The 22984-nt window shown below is 33.4% G+C and overlaps 1 protein-coding gene across 8 annotated transcripts in view; it reads left to right on the forward strand.

The window, feature by feature from the left end:
* NBEA (neurobeachin) overlaps nt 1–22984 on the forward strand; it is a 678339-nt gene that overhangs the window by 231042 nt on the left and 424313 nt on the right. For all 8 annotated transcript variants that reach the window (XM_042998658.1, XM_042998776.1, XM_042998897.1 and 5 more), the window contains 3 exons: nt 887–1055; nt 2503–2598; nt 19357–19795. In XM_042998658.1, coding sequence (XP_042854592.1) covers nt 887–1055; nt 2503–2598; nt 19357–19795 — 704 coding nt within the window. The remainder of the gene's footprint in view (nt 1–886; nt 1056–2502; nt 2599–19356; nt 19796–22984) is intronic.

Below are 22984 nucleotides of genomic sequence, written 5' to 3' on the forward strand. Positions count from 1 at the left end.
TGGTATTAGAGGTTATAATTTTTGCCCTATGAGATATTTACCTAGGCCTTCAAGGTTCTGGGTAGCTCTTTATATTTCACAAAGCAACTTGTAGAGTTATCTTCTCTACTAGACTGCAGTCTGCTTTTTTAAATCTATTGTCTATGTATCTTAACTTGACCCATTGTTTTCTGACCTTTTACCAATTTGTTGCAGTCCTCTTTAAAAACTCCCATTTTGTCATTGAGTTTTTGAAGTTCAGAGCCTCAAATATTGGCAGTTTTTTAGAAGTCATTTTTTTCTAGTGCAAAATAGTGGGATTGTCACTTTTTTAAAGTTTATTTATGCAGTCAAAGGTTGCATTAGCTTTTCTTAAGCTGCCATATCATACTTCTAACTCATATGGAGCTGGTATAAGTCCACATTTTCTGTTCCTCCACTGTTTATATTTCCCCTGTTTTGTACTCGTATACTCTCCTAAGGTAGGATTGTACATGCATCTCAATTATAATTTATTCTATTCATTTTTTTTAAGTTATAACATTTGGAACTGTTGATTTTTATCCAGATATTATTCTTTCTAACCTTATACTTTCTGTATATTTTATAAATGTACATACTCTGTTATAGAAGTAATGGATAGTAAAGTTTTGTGGCATATTCAGCAAAATTTTTAAATTCTTATTTTTTAAATTAAATTTCAACCTATAATTCAGATGATATATTCCTGGAGTTTTGTATTTATACTTAAATGATACTAATTACATAATAATATATGTTTAGAAGTTTTAATAAAAATTAAATGTCATATTTTGCCTCCATAAAGAAAATGAAATAGGAGTAGTTTCTTACACTCTAATAATTTTTAAAAAATTGAATGTCAGAACTGCCTTTTCCTTTCACACAGGATGATAGCAAGCAGGCACAGTTCTTAGCTCTAGCTGTTGTTTACTTCATTTCGGTTCTGATGGTTTCCAAGTACCGTGACATATTAGAACCCCAGCGAGAGACTACAAGAACTGGAAGCCAACCAGGTAGAAACATCAGGCAAGAAATAAATTCGCCAACAAGTACAGGTACTATTTTTTTTTAATTATTTGAATTTTTGTCATCATTTATCTCTTTTTGTTTCATTTTTACTTCCAGATATAAACTAGTCCTACTTATAAAATCCCATCACACATTTATAAGTAGGTGGTGTATAAATGCCAATTTCATTTTCCTTAATTCTGCAAAAATGTGTGGATTTCCATGATATTAACTGATTCTCATTTTGCCAGTGCAGTTTGGTTTTAGTGTTTTCCACCTATTAATACAAACCATTTACTACTTAATATGCATATAACTGATATATTTTTAATGTATTACTTTTTAACTATTATGAACATGAAAGTAGGAGATCCTTATAAAGACCTTGAATAAGCCAAAATTTAAATCTTTAGAGCCAAATTTAAAGATAGCTTCTCTCTCTCTCTCTCTCTCTCTCTCTCTCTCTCTCTCTCTTTCTCTCATTCTCTCTTTCTTTTGCTGTGTATAGTTACTTAAGGATATACATTTTTATCAGAAATTCATAGTAAGCAAACATATATTCTAAACTTTATACCAAAGTTGTTTCAACTAAAATCAAAGACTTACAGACAACAAGGAACCATCTTGGGTCATATTGTCTTTATTATTTGGCAAAGATGCTTATGGTGTGGGAGTTCTTGCTTTATCAGCTTTGCCTACTCTGCTTAAAAATGATAAACTAACATTTTAATATCATGGGGTGCCTTCTGTCAGCTGTATTTCCTGCCCTGTATTTATATCAAGGTTGTTTCTTGGTTGTTTGCAGTGTATCCTTAGTAACCTAGTGTTTATTTCATGTACCACTGGATTAATTTGTAGTTGAGATTGTCTTTCCTAAATAAATGCGTATGATATATAAAGAAAATGGATATTTTACAAAGTGAGTAGAAATTAGTGGTCAAATCTCTGCATCTTGTTTTCCATGAGCATATCATATCTCCTTTTACCTTGACATTGTGGAAATATGGATTATGTTTTAGCTATTATACTTTATTTTTGCATGCTAAATTTACTTTGAATACATAAACATGGCGCTATTTCATTGCAGTATACTTTTAACTTTATTCTTCAAATTAAACATTATCCTACCATTCCATTTTATGTCTTTTGACCATTTAAAACACTAAGACATTATGTTAACCAACTTTTTCTTCATTTTTAATGCATCCATGTCAGCTTTATATGTATAAAACAAGCAATATTTTAGTCAGTCTTCCAGTTCTGATTTTGTGTGTGTGTGTCTTTCTGTATGTTGCCAAAATTACTCTACTTAACAAGTGTATGATTTCTCCTTTCTCTTAATATGTAACCTCTTTCCTTCCCCCAGAGACGCAGTCTTTATTTCTAGTACTGTTTGCATGTTGCAGTAATTCAGAGTTGTCATGGATCTCCAGTGGACCGTGTTGCAGGTTGTCACATGCTGGCTCAAATTTGATTCCATGATTTTCTCTACAGTTGTGGTCATACCATCTATCCCTCATCCAAGTTTGAACCATGGATTCCTTGCCAAGTTAATTCCCGAGCAGAGCTTTGCCCACTCATTTTACAAAGGTAATACTGACCTCATCTCCTGACCTGTTTGGGTATTCGTGTTTCATTAATTGTTATACAATAAATATCCATAATGTAATTGTTTACAAATAAGTATACACCTCAGGTTTCATGGAGATATGATATGTTGTGTTTATATTTGGCTATTGGGAGCAAAATATAATTTGTGTATTTGTATTTCATCACATTTCTTTAAAATATCATCTGCAAATTAAGGATACTTAACTATATATATAATAATATTCACGGTGGTGCCATTGTCTGGAGTATGCAGAAAGTCATACCTTAGTAGAGGGACTAATTAGCCCTAAAATGAAGGCTACTCTAGTCTCAAAAGAAAAAAAACGCTGAAAAACAAGACTTGAAAGCATCAAATTGATCTAGAGTTACTTAGCTTTCTATCAGAACAAAGTTCCACTTTTCTTTGAAGAAATACAAAACAATTCTTCAACAAACAACATAAAATTCAATGTTAAGCATTCCATAAAAAATTCTAAACATGTAAAGAAGCAGGAAAATATAATACATAAGCAAGAGAAAAAAAATCATTCCATAGAAACAGATTCAGAAAGGGCAGAGATGGCAGAATAAGCAGATAAAAACATTCAAACAGGTATTATAAGTATGTTCAACATGTTTGTCAGTCTAAAAGGAATAGTGAATGTCATGAGAAAAAATAGAAGATTTTTTTTTTAAAGGAGAAGTTGGAAGTTTTAAAGGTAAAAAATAAAATAGCTGATGTGATGTCTCTGGGTAACATTAACATGGGATTACTCTCTGCAGAACCAAGAACTGTGGTAAACCAAATTCGGCTCCCTGCCCCACCCAAGATTTTCCCATGTGTAATTCCACGCATAATTCCTGGGACGGTGAATATGACGCATTTTGTTCCTGTGACCATGTTGTATTACATAGCACAATTGTTTTTAACAGACAGTGATTATCCATATAGTCCTGACCTAATGACATGAGCCCCATAAAGACAGAAAAGGAAGTCAGAACGACTCAGTTTAAGAGTGATTTGACTTGAGGGAAGTCCTTTATTGCTGAGATGAGGGTGACTACAGTTCAAAGACCTGAGATGACTTTGTAGGACCTTAGGAGCACTACCTGGCTGACAGTCAGCAAGTAAGTGGGGGACTTGAGCCTACAGCAACAAAGAACTGAATTCTGCCAATAACTTGAGTGAGTTTAAAGAGGACCTCGAGCTCCAGATGATACCCTAGTTCAATATATACTATACATTGTCTAATAATATGGAAGACCAACTTGTAGAACAAATAAAGCAGTGAAGAATTTTTTGTTACAACATGATGAATGCACAGAATTATTTTTATAAATGTGCAACCTGTGAACATCATGATGAAATAAAGGAAAAATTCTTTCTTTTCATCTTTATTGCTTACAAACATCTAGCTATGAACTAAGAAGAATTAGATTAAATTAGATTAGATTAAAAGTCTGGAGTTTGTTTTGTATAGAAATGTATTTACAAAGGTTTAGATGTAGTGACTGGAGGCTATTCTGGAATAGTTATCCACATTAAGAGCCTACATCAGAATATCAATGCACAGTTTTCTTTATCAAGGATACTTTCTTGTGAAAACAATATTAGTTGAATGGCACAGTGTTCTTAGCGGCATAATAAAATTTTGAATAATTTTAAGACTGATGTGATAAATTTGCTGTTTTCTTCACTATGTGATAATATGGAAGCTGATCATAAGTAACTGTTATTGAATGCTGTGGTACAATGCATCTTAAAAGGAAAAGTTCTATTGATGATGTTGGAACTACAAATTCAACTCTTGGTGTTTTTACAGGATAAGAAAGCAGCCTGAGTCCACTCTTAAAAGACTAGTGGGACTGGCTGCATTGTCAGACCTGTAAAACATTTTTAAGGAGTTCAGTACTTACAAAATGGGGGATGATTGCAATATGTTTTTTAAGTAGAGAAAAGATCAAAGGGCAAAAAGTTAGAATCTTGGAAGTATACAGTTTTATGACATTTTTAATTATTTAATAATTATTATTTAATATGATTATCAATGAAAGTATCTTAGTCTTCAAGGATGATCTTGATTTTGCTCATCCTTGAAAATCTATCTCCTGACACATTATGTATATGATAGACTATTTTGTGTTTAATTTTCCACCAGAAAAAGATTTGTACATAAGAGACTCATGGAACTGGGATCCATTTCTTTTATTGAAATATAATTTATTATTGATTATAACACAAGATAAGTTACTGGATTTGGGTGGGCATTGATGAGAATTGAGAGTATATTTTGAAAAAATAGCATTTCTAGTTTCATTTTGGATGAAAGTTTAAGATGAGTATCCTGAGCTCTCTGACTTTTCATTCCATGAATATACCTTTGTGACACTACTTTCTGTACTCTGTGTGATATTAAAATAAAACAAAAACAGGGTAGCTGTGTGTTATTCCCATGAATAATTCCCATTATTGCCAGTTCAGCTTGGATTAGATAAATTAACAAGCAAAAGCTCAGTGTCACATTATCAACTTTAAATATTTATATTCCCAGTATTTATATTAAACATATTTATATAGGCATCTCTTTTGGGGAATCACTCTTTTACTTAAAACTTTTTCATTTGTTTATGATGTGTGATGGAAAAAAGTCACAAGTATAATAACATTTATTTGTATCGATCACCTATACATACACTTTCAGTGAACAACATGGACAGTTTATTATTTTCTTTTTCCCAATGTTATCTTTGTTCTGATTAAATTGAAGTTCATATTTTGTCTATGGAGTCAAATAAAAAGATTTGAGCTTTTATTTTGTGTACTTAATTTTTAAAATTATTTTTAATTCATTTTCAAATGTCAATGATGGTTTTAAAAAAAGGTAAATTTTCACAGATAGTTTGAGAAGTACTGATCTGGACTACTCTTCAACTCCAACACACTTCACTTTCTTCTTTCAGCTCATTATTGAGCCTTTTAAAATATTCTGAACTAGCTCTTTCTGGCCCCCCCCTCTCTTTTTTTCAATCTTTGATATTCCCTTAGTTCAAAGTCTTACCCCTTATTGGAGCATGGCCATGGTTTCTTCATTGGACTCCTGTAGTCATTTAGTCTATTACTGATGACAATAAAAAAATAACACTAATGTATATAATAAAGTAATGAAATGTAATTTATATTTACTATACATTCCTATAATAAATATTTTCTAATGTATAGGAAGTATAATAAAGCAGTTTTTCTTTCTAAAAATTTTAAAGGCATCCTGTAATTTAAGAGACAAAGTTAAAATGTTTTAACTTGTAGTGGAACACTGCTTTAGTTCTAATTTACCTGGATTCTACAATTGTCTCTAAAGTAGTTTCTTCATCTCTTACTGATCTTTATTCTATTTTTACAATTTTGCTGCAATTTGTTTTAAAATGTAAATGATACTGTTCCTTGCTTTCTTTTTCTTTTTTTTTTTTTCACTTAAAATTTTCTGGTGGCATTTAGGGTAAAAATACGGGCTTTGGATAGTGATATGACTGCTGATTATCTTTCCAAGTTTATCTCATGTTATTCTTCCATTTTCTCACTATGCTACTATAATCAAACTATCTTTTCATTCCTTAATAATTACAACCATTTTCCTGACTCTTTGTATTTTTGTATCTTTGTATTTTGGTTCTGGTGTTTGGCTCTGTCTTTTCCCTATTTCTTGCATCCTTGGTGCGTGTTCATCTGTCAGGTGTCTCCCTAAACATGTCCCCCTCATTGATGCCGTACCTGACTGCTGTACCTGAATAGTTTCCTCCCCATGACCAACCTGTTCTCTACCACTACATCCTCTTTATTTCCCTTTTTGCACTTACACAATTTATTTCTTTGTTTAGTTGTTTATTGGAATGTGTACTTCAAGAGAGCAGTCCCTGACACATAGCATGGCACTTGGAAGTAAATATAGAGGAAGTTTTTGTTTAGTAGATGAGTAAGCCAGTGAGAAAGCTAAACAGTTTTTTAAAATTTTGATATTGATGATAGCCATAAAATGTATTTCATTATTAAGCATGCTAAAAACAGAGGCAAAAAACTTTTATTGATAACTTGGCCTAGAAGATTAAGAAGCTTTATATTACTCATTTCACTATAGGATTAATAAGAATAAATTTAATATTTAGGTGAACTTATAAATAAATCTATTAGTTTTCCTCTAACAGTTCATTATGAGGGCAAGAATTAACACCAGAAACAAAATAGTTAAGATAAGGTAGTACTGGTGAAAGAACAGGCATATGGCATGAATGATCTATAAATATGCTGGAATTTGTATGAATGTTTCTTATGGTATAAATATATTGCATATAGTATCATATGTTATAAATACAACTTTCCTAATCAAATAGAAAAAGAAATATCATTTGGCAAATGGTATTGAGGTTACCAAATTGGCAACTATTTGAAAAAAATTAATTTATATCCTTATCTCATTTATTATGCCAGATAAACTTCACATGCACTAAACTTAAAGGTAAAAATGAAACTGAAAATAATTAAAGAAAATTAAAGTTAATATTTGTGTAAAAAACGTGTCTTAAATTATAACATCAGAAACTGAAGTTCAAAGTGAAAGATACGACTAAATAAAAGTTTTGTATATCTGCATGTCGAAAATGTTGACAAAATTTAAATCAAATACAAACAGAATTTTATATGATAAAAGTTAATAACTTTAATGATTAAAAAGCTTTTATAGATCAACTAAAAGAATGTATCACACTAAGGGAAACATATAGAAAACATCAAACAGTTAACAAAAGAAAATTAAATTATACTACAGATAAGAACAATTTAAATCTAATAATCAAATAAAAATATATTAACAAAAATATTAACAAAAATTTTCAAATTTGGCATAATTTGCAAATTTGGCAAAATTCTGAAGGGTTAAAATGCAAATATGTGCACAAAACAGCACAAAAATGTTTATAATACAACAATTTATATACAAATATTTTATGACTTAGTTTTTATTTATTGTATGTTTGGAAATAAAGTTAATCTTTATTAAATAAGTTGTTACATTCGTATCAAACAACAAAGGGTTTCAGTGTTATAAATTTGTTATTTTCTCTTGCTTTTGGAGTCATTGTTAATGTATCCATTGTAATCCATTATGTGGATGCATTATAATTTATTTTATAAGTAATCTAATGCACTTTCATTATAATATTCATAGAATATTTATTGTATACTGATGTTGCATAATATATCTTTCATTTATTTACAGGTAAAAATCATGCCCTGTATTCCTAGCAAATATTTCTTAAAAACATCAACTCTGAAATAAATGTGTTTTCAGCATTAGTAAAGGTACCAACAAAAGCCTTCCTCTCCTCTTTCTTTTCTTTCATCCTCTAATTTAACCTTTCTTTCAGTTTACTTTTTTTTTTTTTACTTTTTTCTAATGTTTATATTTATTTTTGCGACAGAGACAGAGCATGAGTGGGGGAGAGGCAGAGAAAGAGGGAGACACAGAATCTGAAGCAAGCTCCAGGATCTGTGCTGTCAGCACAGAGCCCGGCGTGGCGCCCGAACCCACGAACCGTTGAGACCATAACCTGAGCCGAAGTCGGGCGCATAACCAACTGAGCCAACCAGGCGCCCCTATTCTATGAATTTTTTGATGGAGTCTTTAGGATTTTCTATATACAGTATGTCATCTGTGGATATTGACAGATTTACTTCTTCCTTTCCAATTTGGATGCCTTTTATGTCTTTTTCTTGCCTAATTATTCAGGCTAGGACTTCCCAATACTCTGATGAATAGTGATGAGAATGGGCATCTTTATCCTATTCCTGATCTTAGGAGGAAAGCTTTTAGCTTTTCACCATTGATGATGGTAGCTACAGGATTGTCATATATGGTCTCTATAATGTGGAAGCCTCTATACCCACTTTGTTGAGAGCTTTTATAACAAATGGATGTTAAATTTTGTCAGATGCTTTCCCTGCATCTATTGAGATGATCGTGTGATTTTCACCTTTCTTTTTGTTAAAGTGGTTTATCACATTGACTGATTTGCAGATGTGGAACCATCCTTGTATCCCTGAAATAAATTCCACTTGATCATGGTATATGATCCTTTTAATGTATTGTTGAATTTTATTTGCTAATGTTTTGTTGAGGGTTTTTGTATTTATGTTTGGTAGGAATATCAACCTATAATTTTCTTCTCTTGTTTGGTTTTAGTATCAGGGTAATGCTGGCCTCAGTAAAATGAGTTTGGAAGAGCTCCCTCCTCTTCTGTTTTTTGGAAGAGTTTGAGAAGGATTGTTGCTAATTCTTCCGTTAATGCTTGGTGAAGCCATCTGGTACTGGACTGTTGTTTGTTGGTAGTCTATTCAGATTATAGAGCTCTTCATAATTTAGTCTTGGTAGATTGTACATTATAAGAATTTGTCCTTTTCCTCCAGGCTGCCTAATTTGTTGGCATAATATTATTTGTAGTAGTCTATGATCCTTTGTCTTTCTGTGATATCAGTTGTAACAGCTCCTCTTTAGCATTTGTGATTTTATTTATTTGAGTACTCTCTCTTTTTTCCTTAATAAGACTAGCTAAAGGTTTGTCAATTTTCTTTACTTTTCAAAGAACCAGCTTTTAGTTTCATTGATTTTCTGTATAGTCTTTTCACTATTTTATTTATTTCTGCTCCAATCTTCATTATTTCTTTTTTTCTGCTAACCTGGGCTTTGTTTATTCTTCTTTTTCTATACCTTTTTTACAGCTTGAGGTATAAAGTTAGGTTGTTTATTTGAGACTTTTCTTCTTTCTTGAGGTAGGCATCTGGTCTAATGTAGCGTTTAAGGCTGATGTTTCCTTATCAATTTTCTGTCTGGATAATCTACCCATTGATGTAAGTGAGTATTAAAATCTCCTTCTGTGATTATCTTGCTGTCTATTTCTTCTTTAGGTCTGTTAATATTTGCTTTTTATATTTAGATGTTACTATGTTGGATGCATGTTTACAAATGTCTATCCTTTTGTTGAATTGACCTCATGTAACTGCCATCTTTGTTTCTTATTACAGTCTTTATTATTTTTTGTATATATACACGTAGATATACGTATATATGTGTGTGTGTGTGTGTGTGTGTGTGTATAAAGTATAGCTACTTCACCTTTCTTTTGGTATGGAATATCTTTTTCCATCCCTTCACTTTTATTCTCTGCATGTCCTGACATCTAAAGGTAGTCTCTAGCAGGCAGCAGATATGATTGGTCCTGTTTTTTGGATTTTGTTTGTTTGTTATTCAGTCCCTCTACATCTTTTGATTGGAGAGTTTAGTTTACACATGTCCGGTGCCCTGATTTTTATGGCTGCCTCCCAAGGGAAACCTCTTGACCACCTGATTCTGAAGGCCAGAGGAGATTGTGTTCTTGGTGTTATGGAACTGTAATAATCTGTGTCACCCAGGAAGGAGCCTATGCCTCAGTCTGGCATCCCAATTTTTACAATTTGCTGCCAGGGGGCAACTGTATATTGCCTGACTCTGGCAACTTACCCTTGTGAGTCTAACAGGGTTGTAACCAATGGGGACAAAGTTCTAAAACAGCTACCACCCACAGGGTACATCTAGAGGCAGCAGACCCAGGGACTCTGTCTTTCTAAGAAGGCTTATTAGCTAATCATCATGACTACGCCCTGAGGAGCAGGCTTCTAATTAAACATGCATCTGGGGGCTGACTATAATCATTTCCAGTCTCTGGTGCCCTAGTTTTTTGCAGTGCCACCCAGGGAAGCCCCTTGATCACCCAGCTCTTGTGGATAGGGAACTTTCATTCCTGGGTCCCACAGGACTCTACCAGTCTGAGAGACAGTTCTTGGCGGGCTGCTACCCCGGGTACTACACAGACAGCAAACTGAGGCACACCCTCCAGTCTTTCTGTGAAGGAGACCTCTTGAGACCTTTTGGCTTACTTATCCTGGAGCTTGGCCTTCGGCATGTATCTAGTGGCCTATGGAGTTTATCCCAAGGAATGTAGGCTATGGATGCCACCTTGATGCTTTCCTTCTCCCTTGCTTCAGCATGCTAGTATCTCTCAGAAAAAAAAGCGTGTGCACTCGTCCCAGTCCCTGGTTTTTATAATTGCCACCCAGCGGATGCTGCCAGATAATCTGTCTCTCATGGCCAGTGGGGCTTACACTGTTGGTTCCAAAGGACCATATAGATTTTCATACTTTAAAGAGCTGCTGCCTGAGGGTCTGTCATCTAATTAACCTGAATCTGGGTCCTCCTATTAGGGATACTGGCAGATCTAAGCCCATGTCAACCACTGGGAGCTATTAAAATATAATAGGCTGCTTGGACAAGTGCTGAGGTTTGAGAGACTACAGAGAGCCAGGGCTCTTTGAGTGGAATGGCAAGATATCTCCTATAGGAGCCCACTCTTTCAAGCCTGGGAGAGGTGGTTGTTTCATCTAATGCATAGAAACCAAGACAGAGAGGCAAGCAAAATGAAAAAAAACAGAGGAATATGTTCCAAATGAAAGAAAAAGTTAAACCTCAGAAACAATGAAATATAGATAAGTTAATTTACCTGATAAAGAGTTAAAAATAATGGTTATAAAGATGCTCATTGAACTGGGAAGAAGAATGTGTGAAGACAGTAAGAACTTCAACAAAGAGATGGGAAAAATGAAGAAAAACCAATTAGAAGTTATAGAGCTGAAAAAAAAATAAGTGAAAAATTAGATTGGTTCAACAGATTAGATGAAGCAAAAGAAAAGTCAACTCAAAGAGAAAGTAATAGAACTAATAGAATCTGAACAGCAAAACATTAAAAAACAAAAACAAACAAAACAAAACAAAAACAGTGAACAGGGCACCTGGGTGGCTCAGTCAGTTAAGCGTGCGACTTTGGCTCAGGTCATAATCTCATGGTTTTTGAGTTCAAGCCCTGTGTTGCACTCTGTGCTGACAGCTCAGAGCCTAGAGCCTGCTTTGGATTCTGTCTCTCTCTCTCTGTGCCACTTCCCCACTTGTGCTGTCTCTATCTCTCATAAATAAGTAAAACTTAAAAAAAAAATAAAAGTGAAGATAGTTTGAGGTTCTTAGTGGACATCAAAACACACTAACATTTACATTATAGGTATTCCAGAAGGAGAAGAGAGAACGAAATCTTATTTGAAGAAGTAATGGCTGAAAACTTCCCTAACCTGGGGAAGGGAAAATATATCTAGATGTATTAATTTTGAGATGTCTGTGGAAATCTTCTAAGTCTTTGGAAAGCTGAATCAAGGAAGGAGAGTAAAGATGACAGACTGACAAGTTTCTTAATCCTTACGGCCTACTTAAGATCTATGTTTTTCAAGTGAAACCCCTGCAATTCTGAAAGCAGAATTATTTTTTTCCAAGACAACATGGAAAGCTAGTAGGTTGTAGAGGCAGAATTGGAACTTTGATCGGTTTGATTGCATTACCATGATCTTTCAATTATGACATACTCCCTTCAGAAAGGAGGGAGAAATAACCAAAGCAGCTTAAGGGCTAGAAATATAAGGGGATATGGGTTGAGAAGTTGTTCTCTTAGGTTAAGAGATATTGCTCTGTAAATAGAGAGGCCAGAGCTAGGAAAGGTGGACAGAAGTTGAAGATGAAGGGTACCTGGATGGCTCAGTCGGTTAAGCATCCAACTCTTGATTTCACCTTATGTATTGAACTCAACAGTTCGTGGGATTGAGCCCTGCATGGAGCCCAACAGGGGTCAACAGAGAGCCTGCTTGGGATTCTGTCTCTCCTCTCTCTGCCTCTACCCTCCCCCCCCCCCACTTTGTCTCTCTCAAAATAAATAAAGAAGTTGAAGATGCATAAAGAGAATAACTGATAGATGGCTTGGCTCTATATTTTCTTTTGGGATATGGTGATGATGATGGTAATGATCATTAACAGTAAAATCAATAATGGCAGCAGCAAGGTACAAAAATTTATGGTAAGGTTACTCCATGCCAGGTGCTATTCATAAATTATGTTCTTTAGTCATCACAACAATATAATATATAATGTGTACTTTATAATGTATGTACTATCATTATGCCAATTTTACAGATAAAAGAATGAAGCTGAGAAAGCTTAAATGGTTCCTCAGATATCACAAAGCTAGTAAGGGGTAAATAAGTCTTCACTGAAAGGCAAACAGACTTAATTTCAAAGCCTGAACTCTTAATCATGTATAAGTTGCAAATGTGGTTTATCTGATAGATATTAACAGAATTACACTATATTTGGTTGTTTCTGTTTTTCTGCAGCTGAAGATGTTCTTGGCATATATGTTGGCATTTATTATTAGTGCCAATGGTTGCCTCCGTAACACTATGGAAATGCATGATGTATTTTAATAGGAAAGTGGTGTTTTTTTTTTCCTTTGAAAAGAAGAGTTAAAAGTACAGACACAAAATAGGGAAAGGAAAAGGAAAATATATGTATATGAGTATAATTGATAATTTATTTACAATGTGCAAATTGGAATTGTAAACATCACTTAGAAGTAGGACTTCTGAAAGAGTGGAGTAAGGACGTCCAAAGAACTGCTCCTCCAAAAAGCAAAGAGAACACTGGGAACAATTGTCAAAATCATCCATTCCACTTCTCTGGAATTAATCGAAGGCTTGCACCAATTCAGAGAGTGCTAATTGAAGAAAAACTCCCAAAATTTTTATGAGAATAGTGAGCTTTTTGGTGATTTATCTTGCCCTGTTGCCCTCCAGTTTTTGTCAGCTCTGTGATAGCCTTGAAAATCAGCATCCAGACAACTGTCGTAGCTGTGAAAACCAGCAGCCTAGTAGCACTGGAAGGAGGCTAGTTATGTTGGGAGTTTTCAGGAAGTCCCTTCCTGGAGCACTATACTATCTGGCAGCTCCCTGGTAAAGCTCCGATGAGCTTGTCACTATTTAACCTGATTACAGCTTGCTCAATGAGAAAAGCCCTAGATATTTTTTGAAATAATCAGCATTTTTTTTTTGTAATATAGCCAAGTGCTCAAGGTGGCAGTACTAGTTGGGAAAATAAGAACCTTACCAAAAAGCTTAAAAGGAAGTCCTGAAAATGAGATATTCTTACTCTGGGGCCTGTATTCAGGTCCAGGAAAGACCTGAGAAGGCCCCAGTCACTCACCTCTGGCTAACCTTGAAGGCTCTGTGCAAGCAAGAAATGAAGACCAAGGGAGAGTTTAAAATAGAATTGTTGGAAGCATGCCCTACCACACACCCAAAGCTTCTGGCAAAGAGCAGAAGACATACTGGTGCAAGATATTTAAGGCACTCTCTGTCTAATCATTACTAGATCACTAAGCTAACTGAACAGAAATATAGAATATAGATTTTATGAAATCTGTTCAGGCAAGTCAACAAACAGAACAGTGATCCCTATAGGAAGGGTCTTATTTTCAAGATTTCCACATTAAATTATTGAACATATTCAGTTTTCAACAAAAAATTTTTGAAACTTGTAAAGAAAAAGGAAAGCATGGCAAATACACAGGGGAAAAAAGCAGTCCATAGAATTGCCTTTGAGGAAGACTTGATGTTGGACTGATTAGACAAATCTTTTAAACCAGTCATTATACATATGCAATTAAAGGAACACTTTTCTAAAGAATTAGAAGTATGAAGGTGATGTCTCACCAAAGGAAGACATCAATAAATATTATAGGAAAGAAATAAATAGCAAATCTTAAGTTGTAAATTGTAATAACTAAAATAAAAATTCATTAGAGGGATTCAGCAGAAGATTTAGGTTGGCAGAAGAAAGAATCAGCATACTTGAAGACAGGACAATTTCTGTTCTCTCACATTGAGGAACAGAATGAGGAGCAGAATGAAGAAAGGTTGGAGGGCCTCAGATACCTGTGAGACACCATCAAGTGAAGCAACATACAATTAATGGGAGTCTTAGAGGAGAGGGGAGGAGACAGAAATAGGAAGAAAAAAATTTAAAGAAATAATGGCCTGAAAATTTTCCAAATTTGATGAAAATCAGTAGTATGCACAAAGAGCTTAATGCACTCCCAAGTAAGATAAACTCAAACAGATCGATACATCACTGTCAAAACATCAGTTAGAAGTATCTTCCTGGCTCCTGTTTCTTTGGAACTATAATTTTGCCTGTTATGGGTATATTCATTGGTAATATGGATTCTTAAAGTTGTATTCTTATACGATTAGTGTAAGAAACCAAAAATTGAATCACATATAAAGAATTGCAAAAAATTACTTAATGCCTTGCAGTCTTTTTTTGTGTAAAATGAATAATAATAATTTTTAAATCTTTTTGTATATAGCTGGCCTTTTTCTTCCTTGGAGTTTAGGTTAATTTTTGCATAACTTGGCATTTCGGGATTTAATATGAACAAAATGTACAACGTAGTTATATGCAGTTTTTTATGTTTTATGTTAAATTACTCTAATGTGATTTAGTTTGCTTTGAGCAAACAATGTTAATATAATTTTTAGTGCTACACTAACAAGGAGCTGTGTCTTCCTTTCATGTTATTTCTCTTTTTTTAAGTTGATTTATTTTGGACAGAGAGTGTTAGCAGGGGAGGAGGGAAGGGGGAGAGAGAGAAAGGAAAGAGAGAGAGAGAGAGAATGAGAATCCCAAGCAGGCTCTGTACTGTCAACAGAGAGTGTTAGCAGGGGAGGAGGGAAGGGAGAGAGAGAAAGGAAAGAGAGAGAGAGAGAGAGAATGAGAATCCCAAGCAGGCTCTGTACTGTCAGCCCAGGGCTGGGACATGGGGCTCAAACTCACAAAACAGATGATGACCTGAGTTGAAACCAAGAGTTGGACACTTAACTAAGTTACCCAGGTGCCTCTCATGTTGTTTCTTTATTTAAGTAGTTTGGAAAATAGCCATTTGAATAACTTAATAGGGAAGACATATTGAAACACTTTATAAATGGCTCTAAAATGAAATTTTTGGAGAAAAGAATGTGATAATTGAGGTCCCCATATTAGAAATCATGTCATTTGCTGAAGTTAACCCTATATGTTTCCTAAAATTCATTAGGTTCAATGGAAAACAGTAAGTAAAAGAGGCATCTGGCATCCAACCACCCATTTCAGATAAGGTTAAGAACACTCAGGCCAATCATACTTCTTGTTTGGTGTACTAACGTGGCCTCTTGCTGCAGAGACTGATAAAGAATAATTGAAAAATTACAAGTCTACTGTCATTGATCTAACCGGCGGAGATGCAATCTTTTGTACTTTCTCTGTTGTTCATGCTTAACATCCTATTGAAGTCACTTGGGTTAAATCCTCAAAGTACTTTGGTTTCCCAGAGAAGCATTCTAGAAATGCATAAGCTATCTAAGTAGAAGTTGATGTTATCAACTAAGAGCATGCTCTGTAAAAGATGTTAATGCATAATTGGAAATTAAAATAGGCTTTTTCACTACTAATCTGTTTTTTATTTGTACTTACTATTATAAAATTTTCCATTAGTGTTTATGCTACATAATTTGATGACAAAGTATGCTTTATACAGTTTATTTATTTTAATGGAATTCTTATTGAAATATCAAAATTACTGCTTCATTTTTAAACCATTAGTTTATCAGACACAGTAAAAAAATTATTACTGTGTAAATAATTTGGTGAGTCATTTGAAAATATTTAAATATTCAATTTTTTAAATGTTTACTTATCTTTAAGGGAGAGATCTCAAGTGGGGGAGGGGCAGAAAGAGAGGGTGACAGAGGATCTGAAGTGGGCTCCATGCTGACATCAGCAAGCTGGATGCAGGGCTTGAACCCACAAACCCTGAGATCATGACCTGAGCTGAAGTTGGATGCTCAACTGACTGAGCCACCCAGGCACCTCTCAATATTCAGTTTTAGTAAACTTAACTGTGTTTTGTAATGGAGAGGTCAACATTTATATTTGAGTACCAAATATCTATTTAGTGAGTTATAGATTTTCATTGTTCCTTGAGAGTCAGTTCAACAGAAAGGCAAAAATTGCATAGTTGGTGGAAAAATCTTTTAAATGATATCTTGTAGACACTAAGTCTAAGACTTTATCTACTTACATATTTTGTTTGTAGCAAAATGCTTGTATTTCAAGTTCCTTTAACTTGAGAAGTTTACATTTTTGTGTAGCTCTTAATATAAAACACACCATAAATAAAGGTACTGAGACATCACATTATGATAAACTCAGACTCTAAGCTAAACCTATAAAGTAGGTAAATTCAAACTAAGAACTAGACTTGACTATCTGCCTTTTGAGAATTAAATTCTGGAAGAAGCTCATGCTGGTAACCATGCCACTGTGATTTATTGTTAATGTTAGAGTTCTTATTTTGTTTCTGCATTTACATTTTCTGTCCTGTTGCCATAGAGACTTCACTACTACTATTTAATTTTCTGATTTTTCTGCCACAATTGTTTTCACTGCCAAATATATAATCTATAGATGCAAATGTGAATTAAATAAATTCAGTAGTACATCTAATAGTAACTTCCTTAGCAGTTGTTTTCTCATTTTTTATTCCTAGGTTTTTTTCATGAAGTTTTAAAGTTTCAATTATCATTTTAGTTTGAGTAATCCCAAAATATATGGCTATATTTCTTTTTACCTAACGGGTATAAATATTTCAGAGATTCTGTATTCAATTGATTTCAATATTTATTAAATTTCTGAACGAATTTGCTAATCCTTTGCTTCCTTCCTCACTTAGTGACATTCTCCATTCTTCTTTTTCTTAAACTAGGTATTCCAGAAGCATCTTTGTTCTCTCCCTTCTTTCTTATTCTCAATGCTATTATTCTGATTTAAGTCTTAATTTTCTGTCACAGAGTTTTATTAAAAAAAGATGCCAAACTCTAACCTTACTTCTTACCTTTTCCTTCTCCAGTGCTTTGCCAATAGTATTATTAAAATTATATTTCTTCTCAAAATTTTCATGTAGTTATCTTAAATTTTTAGTCTTGTAACAAAAAAGAGTAGGTCTACACTGTTTTTCATGTTGGTCATCCAGTTTTTGAATATTATTGTCATGTTCGACTGATTAATCTTTTCTTCTTTAAATTCGGACTCCTTTGACCAAACAAATAAACCTATTTAATAAATATGAGGGAAACTACAATAAAACACTGAAATGTGAGAGATGTACATTTTTAGGCAATTTAAATGAATATTATATATTAAGTTGAATAACATGAAGATGTTATATTTATAAAGTAATGCACATATCTAATACAATTTGAATAAAAAAGGCATTTTCTTTCTTTTGAAAACTTGACAAAATTATTCTGAAATCTGGAAAAATCAATAAATTCATCTCAGTAAATGTGGATGTCATGATATTAATCTACATTTAAGAAATTAGCAAAAGTAGAGTCTAAGAATTAAGCCCTGTTGCCAGAGAAATCCCTTCACATTGTATTTTATCCTTTAGCATGTTTTCTCATTGAACAAATTAGGATCCCTCCCAAAAAGTAGTATCATCAAAACATTTCTATGTGTTTTTACAAGAGACTTCACCAAAGATTTTGTGAGATGTCTTATTGAAATCAAAATAGCCTGTTCCCTGTCGGGCATTCTCCTGATTTTCTGTTCTTAAATAATCTTTCAAAACACAGAAACAAACAACCAAAACAACAAAACTCTAAGGGCAGTTTTATAGAATTTACAGATGTTCATTTTGAAGAGATCTTAGAAATAGTTAGTCTGCCCTTCTTATTTTACAATGAATAAACTTATAAATATAAGTCTGAGTAATACAAGTAGCCAACAATTTACTAAGTATCTACTTTATATGGGAACTGCAAATAATTTACCTATGTATCTTATTTTCTTCTTCAACATGACTTTATTAAGACCTATTATTCCTATTATACCTAGATTATATCAATTTTTCAAGGTCACCATGTAGAATTTAATAACATTTTATTATATGTGGAACTCCATTATATTAACATTTGCATAATGACATTTGATAGGCATTTAATATTTTAGAGATGGGTTTCTATTTTAATTGGTAATATCATATATGTATTTCACACCTGTATATATTTTATCTGCTGTAGTTTTCATAAATTGAAATTTATATTTATTCACAAAAAATGAATATGAGTATTCCAAAATAATTGTTCTTAAAGGCACATATAGGCTAAATTCTTGAGGAGCATTATTTTCTTACTAAAGTATTTATCCTTTTGAAATTATTATTTGGCATACTTTTTGCTATTGACTTCAGAATTTTGGTATAATATGTGTGTGATTTTAAATATAATTTAAAAATAATATCTTCAATTGGTTTAAATATTCCAGTTAGATATTATATTATTGGTTATTGAAGTGCAAAAAGGTATACAATGACTTCATATTTTTAAAGATAACATTAGGGAAGTATAAGAATGTCTTGTCTCATTGGTAGCTAACACTGAAAGGCTGGAGGGGAATTTCATATTATTTATAAGCTGCTATAAGAAATTGTTGTGGGTACTATTTCTCTGTGCTTTTAAAGAAATCAATTTTGAAATGCCAAGTGGCTTATAAAAGAAACAGGGTTCTGCTATGCTTCTTGAACAAAATGACAGGTGTACATGGATGATATGTTTTAATCCAGTAGTTGTTATGCACCTCCATTTAGCAGATTTTTTGTCTCTCACAGGCTTTATATTCTTTATTCTAATATGTGAGAATATTTTATTAAATATGCTGGATTTTTGCTTGTGAAGCTTTTTGTTTAAGCCAGTTTCTTTTATTACAGAAACACCTGCTACATTTCCAGACACTATAAAGGAAAAAGAAACACCAACCCCTGGTGAAGATATTCAGCTAGAAAGTTCTATTCCACATACAGATTCGGGAATCGGAGAGGAGCAAGTGGCTAGCATCCTGAATGGGGCAGAATTAGAGCCCGGCACAGGCCCTGATGCCATGAGTGAGCTGTTATCCACTTTGTCATCAGAAGTGAAAAAATCACAGGAAAGCTTAACGGAGAACCCCGGTGAACTGTTGAAACCTGCACCGTCCATATCTAGCATTAGTCAAACCAAAGGCATCAATGTCAAGGAAATACTGAAAAGTCTTGTGGCTGCCCCAGTCGAAATTGCAGAATGTGGCCCTGAACCTATCCCATATCCAGATCCAGCATTGAAGAGAGAAGCGCAAGCTATTCTTCCCATGCAGTTTCATTCCTTTGACAGGTAGGTACTTAACTGATTATTCACAGGATTCTAAATAAGGAAGGAATTCTAAATAAGGACTTTATTAATTGAAAACTATTAGGACGATCTTGAAAACCTTATATTTAGTAATGTAAATTCTGACTGTAAAGAATATCAAAGCGATAGGCCAACCAGATTGACCTCATACATAGTAAGGCATTTAATAATACATCTCTAAAAAGGAGTTTTAATATGATATGCAGGACAGCGCATTAAATTAGAAATAGGGAGGGGTGCCTGGGTGGCTCACTGGGTTAAACATCCGACTTTGGCTCAGGTCATGGGTTCATGCCCCATGTCCAGCTCTATGCTGACAGCTAGGGGCCTGGAGCCTGCTTCTGATTGATTCTGTGTCTCCCTGTCTCTCTCTGCCCCTCCCCTGCTCACACTCTGTCTCTCTCAAAAATAAATAAATATTTTAAAAAAATTTTTTTAATTGCAAATAGGGAAATCCAGATTCTGATTCCATCATCAAGTGACTACACTGTATTGAGGAAGTGATTTTATCTTTTTGGACTTAATTGTTTCATAGATAAAAGGTGGAAGGGATACGCCATATCTCTCCAAGGTCTAATCTGGCTCTGAAATTCCTTTATCATAGTATTGAAAACTGTAATAATTATTGGAGATTAAATAGCTTCAAGTAATAAAATTCAAATTTGAGTTTTAAATGCAAGTATATGGAAAAAATTTAAAATATTCATTATCACCTTCGTTATGTAATTTTCAGGATAAATGTAACATGGCCCATATATCTACATTCAATCATACAAGGGATTTTTAGTTGGGAACAATGAATTTTTTTTCTGTTCCACTATATATGCCATTAAAATGATAGTTCACAAGCAGGATAAAACATTTTAGAACCAAAGAATTTGTTGATGTAATTTATCCTACTATTTAATAACTCATGCAGTATTAGAAAAATATTTTAGAATGGTCATAATTACTAAGAATAGTATTTAAATTTGATACTGGGACTGATGCATATTTACATATCAGCATATAAACTAAAGAATGTGTTTACCATCTGAATTAAATTGTTTTTGATGTTAAAAACACTCCTCCCCCACCAAATCTATATATGTGTGTGAGATGATTGGTAAACAGTTGTTTTTTGTTTTAGAAAAGATCAAGTTAGGAAATCAAATGTTTCTTAAACTGGAATGTCAGAAATAAATATATAGTCAAAATATAATACCTCTTATGTATCACTTTTTCCAAAATAGCCAAAGTGCTTTGTCCAAATTTGAGATAGTAATTTTTTGGTGTTTAGGGGGCAGAGGTGTGGCAGTAAAGCCATTTGCAGTTAAGACAAATTATCTTTCTCATATATAAATATAACGTAAACTTTACCTTTAAACATTTTAACCACTGTTGTATAGATATTTCTTGAAAATTTACTATGAAAATGTAAATAGCATTAGTCATCATGACACATATAAAGATGGGTAAAGACAGTGTTGTCTACATTGAAATTACAGAATAGTAAATGGAGATGAAATGTTTGCAAGAAAAATTGTCATACAAGATAAAGTGTGTTGAGTGTCAGAATTTTTCGTAAACTAAAAAAGGGGGGGGCTATAAAATGTAGGAAATATTTTTTAATGGTTTGTGTTAATATTGTATTTGGATGTTCATTCATATAGTTCCTTGGATGTTCCTTATGCCATTTCATATTGATATCCTCCATTTTGCCTATTTAGTTTATGTTCCCAGGTTATATAGTGTATGTGTGTTTATGAGTATATGTAAACGTATGCATGTAAGTATCTGTACTTGTATACATCTATAAAATTGTTATAACTTAATTTAGGGTTATAAAAATTTTGTGTTCCGCTTTTAAATTATATATTTAAATTTTCTTAAAATACAAAACAGTAAGTACAGAGAATTATTGTGATTTGCATAAGAGAATCCAATGAAATAAAAATTAATTTAAATATTTTTGTTTTAATTTGGATTGTTGTTAGAACAGTTTTTTCATTAAAACTTAACAGAGCTATCACTTGAGTGCCAATATTCTCAGCTACTCAGAATTTGTTACACTTTTGTGAGTATGGCTTTAAAAAAATAGAACTTTCCATTTGTTCTTGGTAGCATTTGTGCAGAGTGCAATGGGAGTGGAATCATTATTCTAAATTGCATAAGTAGAAATGAAATCGAGGCACACAAAGCATATTTCAATTCTTTTTAGGAAAAGGGTCTCTAGTGTAGTTAATATATGCAGTAGCTCAAGTACTATCAAATGTAAATGATGAGGTGATATTGATGAAAGGAGGGGATTGAGGTCTCAGGGGGCGCTGATGACGGATTGAACAGAAGCGGCCTTGCACTGCACGTAACTCAAGTCTGTCGTCTTCACTGCTCAAAGCCATAATGGGAGGTGGCAGTCTGAAATGAGTTGCCACGGCAAAGAGTATTATTTTTGAAATGCTTTCACACAAATCACTAGGCCCTGCATACAACTTAGTTTCATGCTTTAATGTCATCAGGAGGCACAAATTGGTGTGTCTAATTGTTTGCCACCTGCCAGCAAAATGAGCTGCCAGCCAGCCAGACGGGTTTGATTGTCTGTCAGCCATTCAATAGATTGAGAGTGACAACATCAAAAATTTTACTTCAAACTCTAGAGCTTTGAGCAGCTTTTCAGAGACATCATCCCCACAAGTGCTTCTGGACAACTGCATTTTTCAATTATATTTCCAATATATTGCTACCATTTGCCTTATCTGTCTTAAGGTACCTATAATTATATTATGAAGTATATAAACATATTTCTGAAGCACTAAAGTCTGAAATCCAAGTTATAACATGTCTTTTAACATCAGATTGAATTCCTTGAAAATAGGATCCAAGATGACAGGCCTTAGAAGCAAAGTCCTGAATACTACCAGTTTCAAACACAGAATTATCATGGGTCTTACCCTACCAATAATGTGTTTTTCATTTTTATCTTTAGTTGGAAAATAGCTATAGACTCAGTTGCTCGTTTCTTTGTAACTAGATCATACTTCCTAATAACACTGTGTAATCCCAGTGGAGATCACCTAGGATTTTACTTTTGTTAGCCAATAGTTTTTTGGTTTTATTGCAAACATGCTAACAATGTATTCTTTATACTCATTCTATACTGTAAATTTGAGAATAGCTTCCTAAAACTGATGT

The sequence above is a fragment of the Panthera tigris genome, chromosome A1 (genome assembly GCF_018350195.1).
Source record: "Panthera tigris isolate Pti1 chromosome A1, P.tigris_Pti1_mat1.1, whole genome shotgun sequence".
NCBI classification, from domain to species: domain Eukaryota; kingdom Metazoa; phylum Chordata; class Mammalia; order Carnivora; family Felidae; genus Panthera; species Panthera tigris.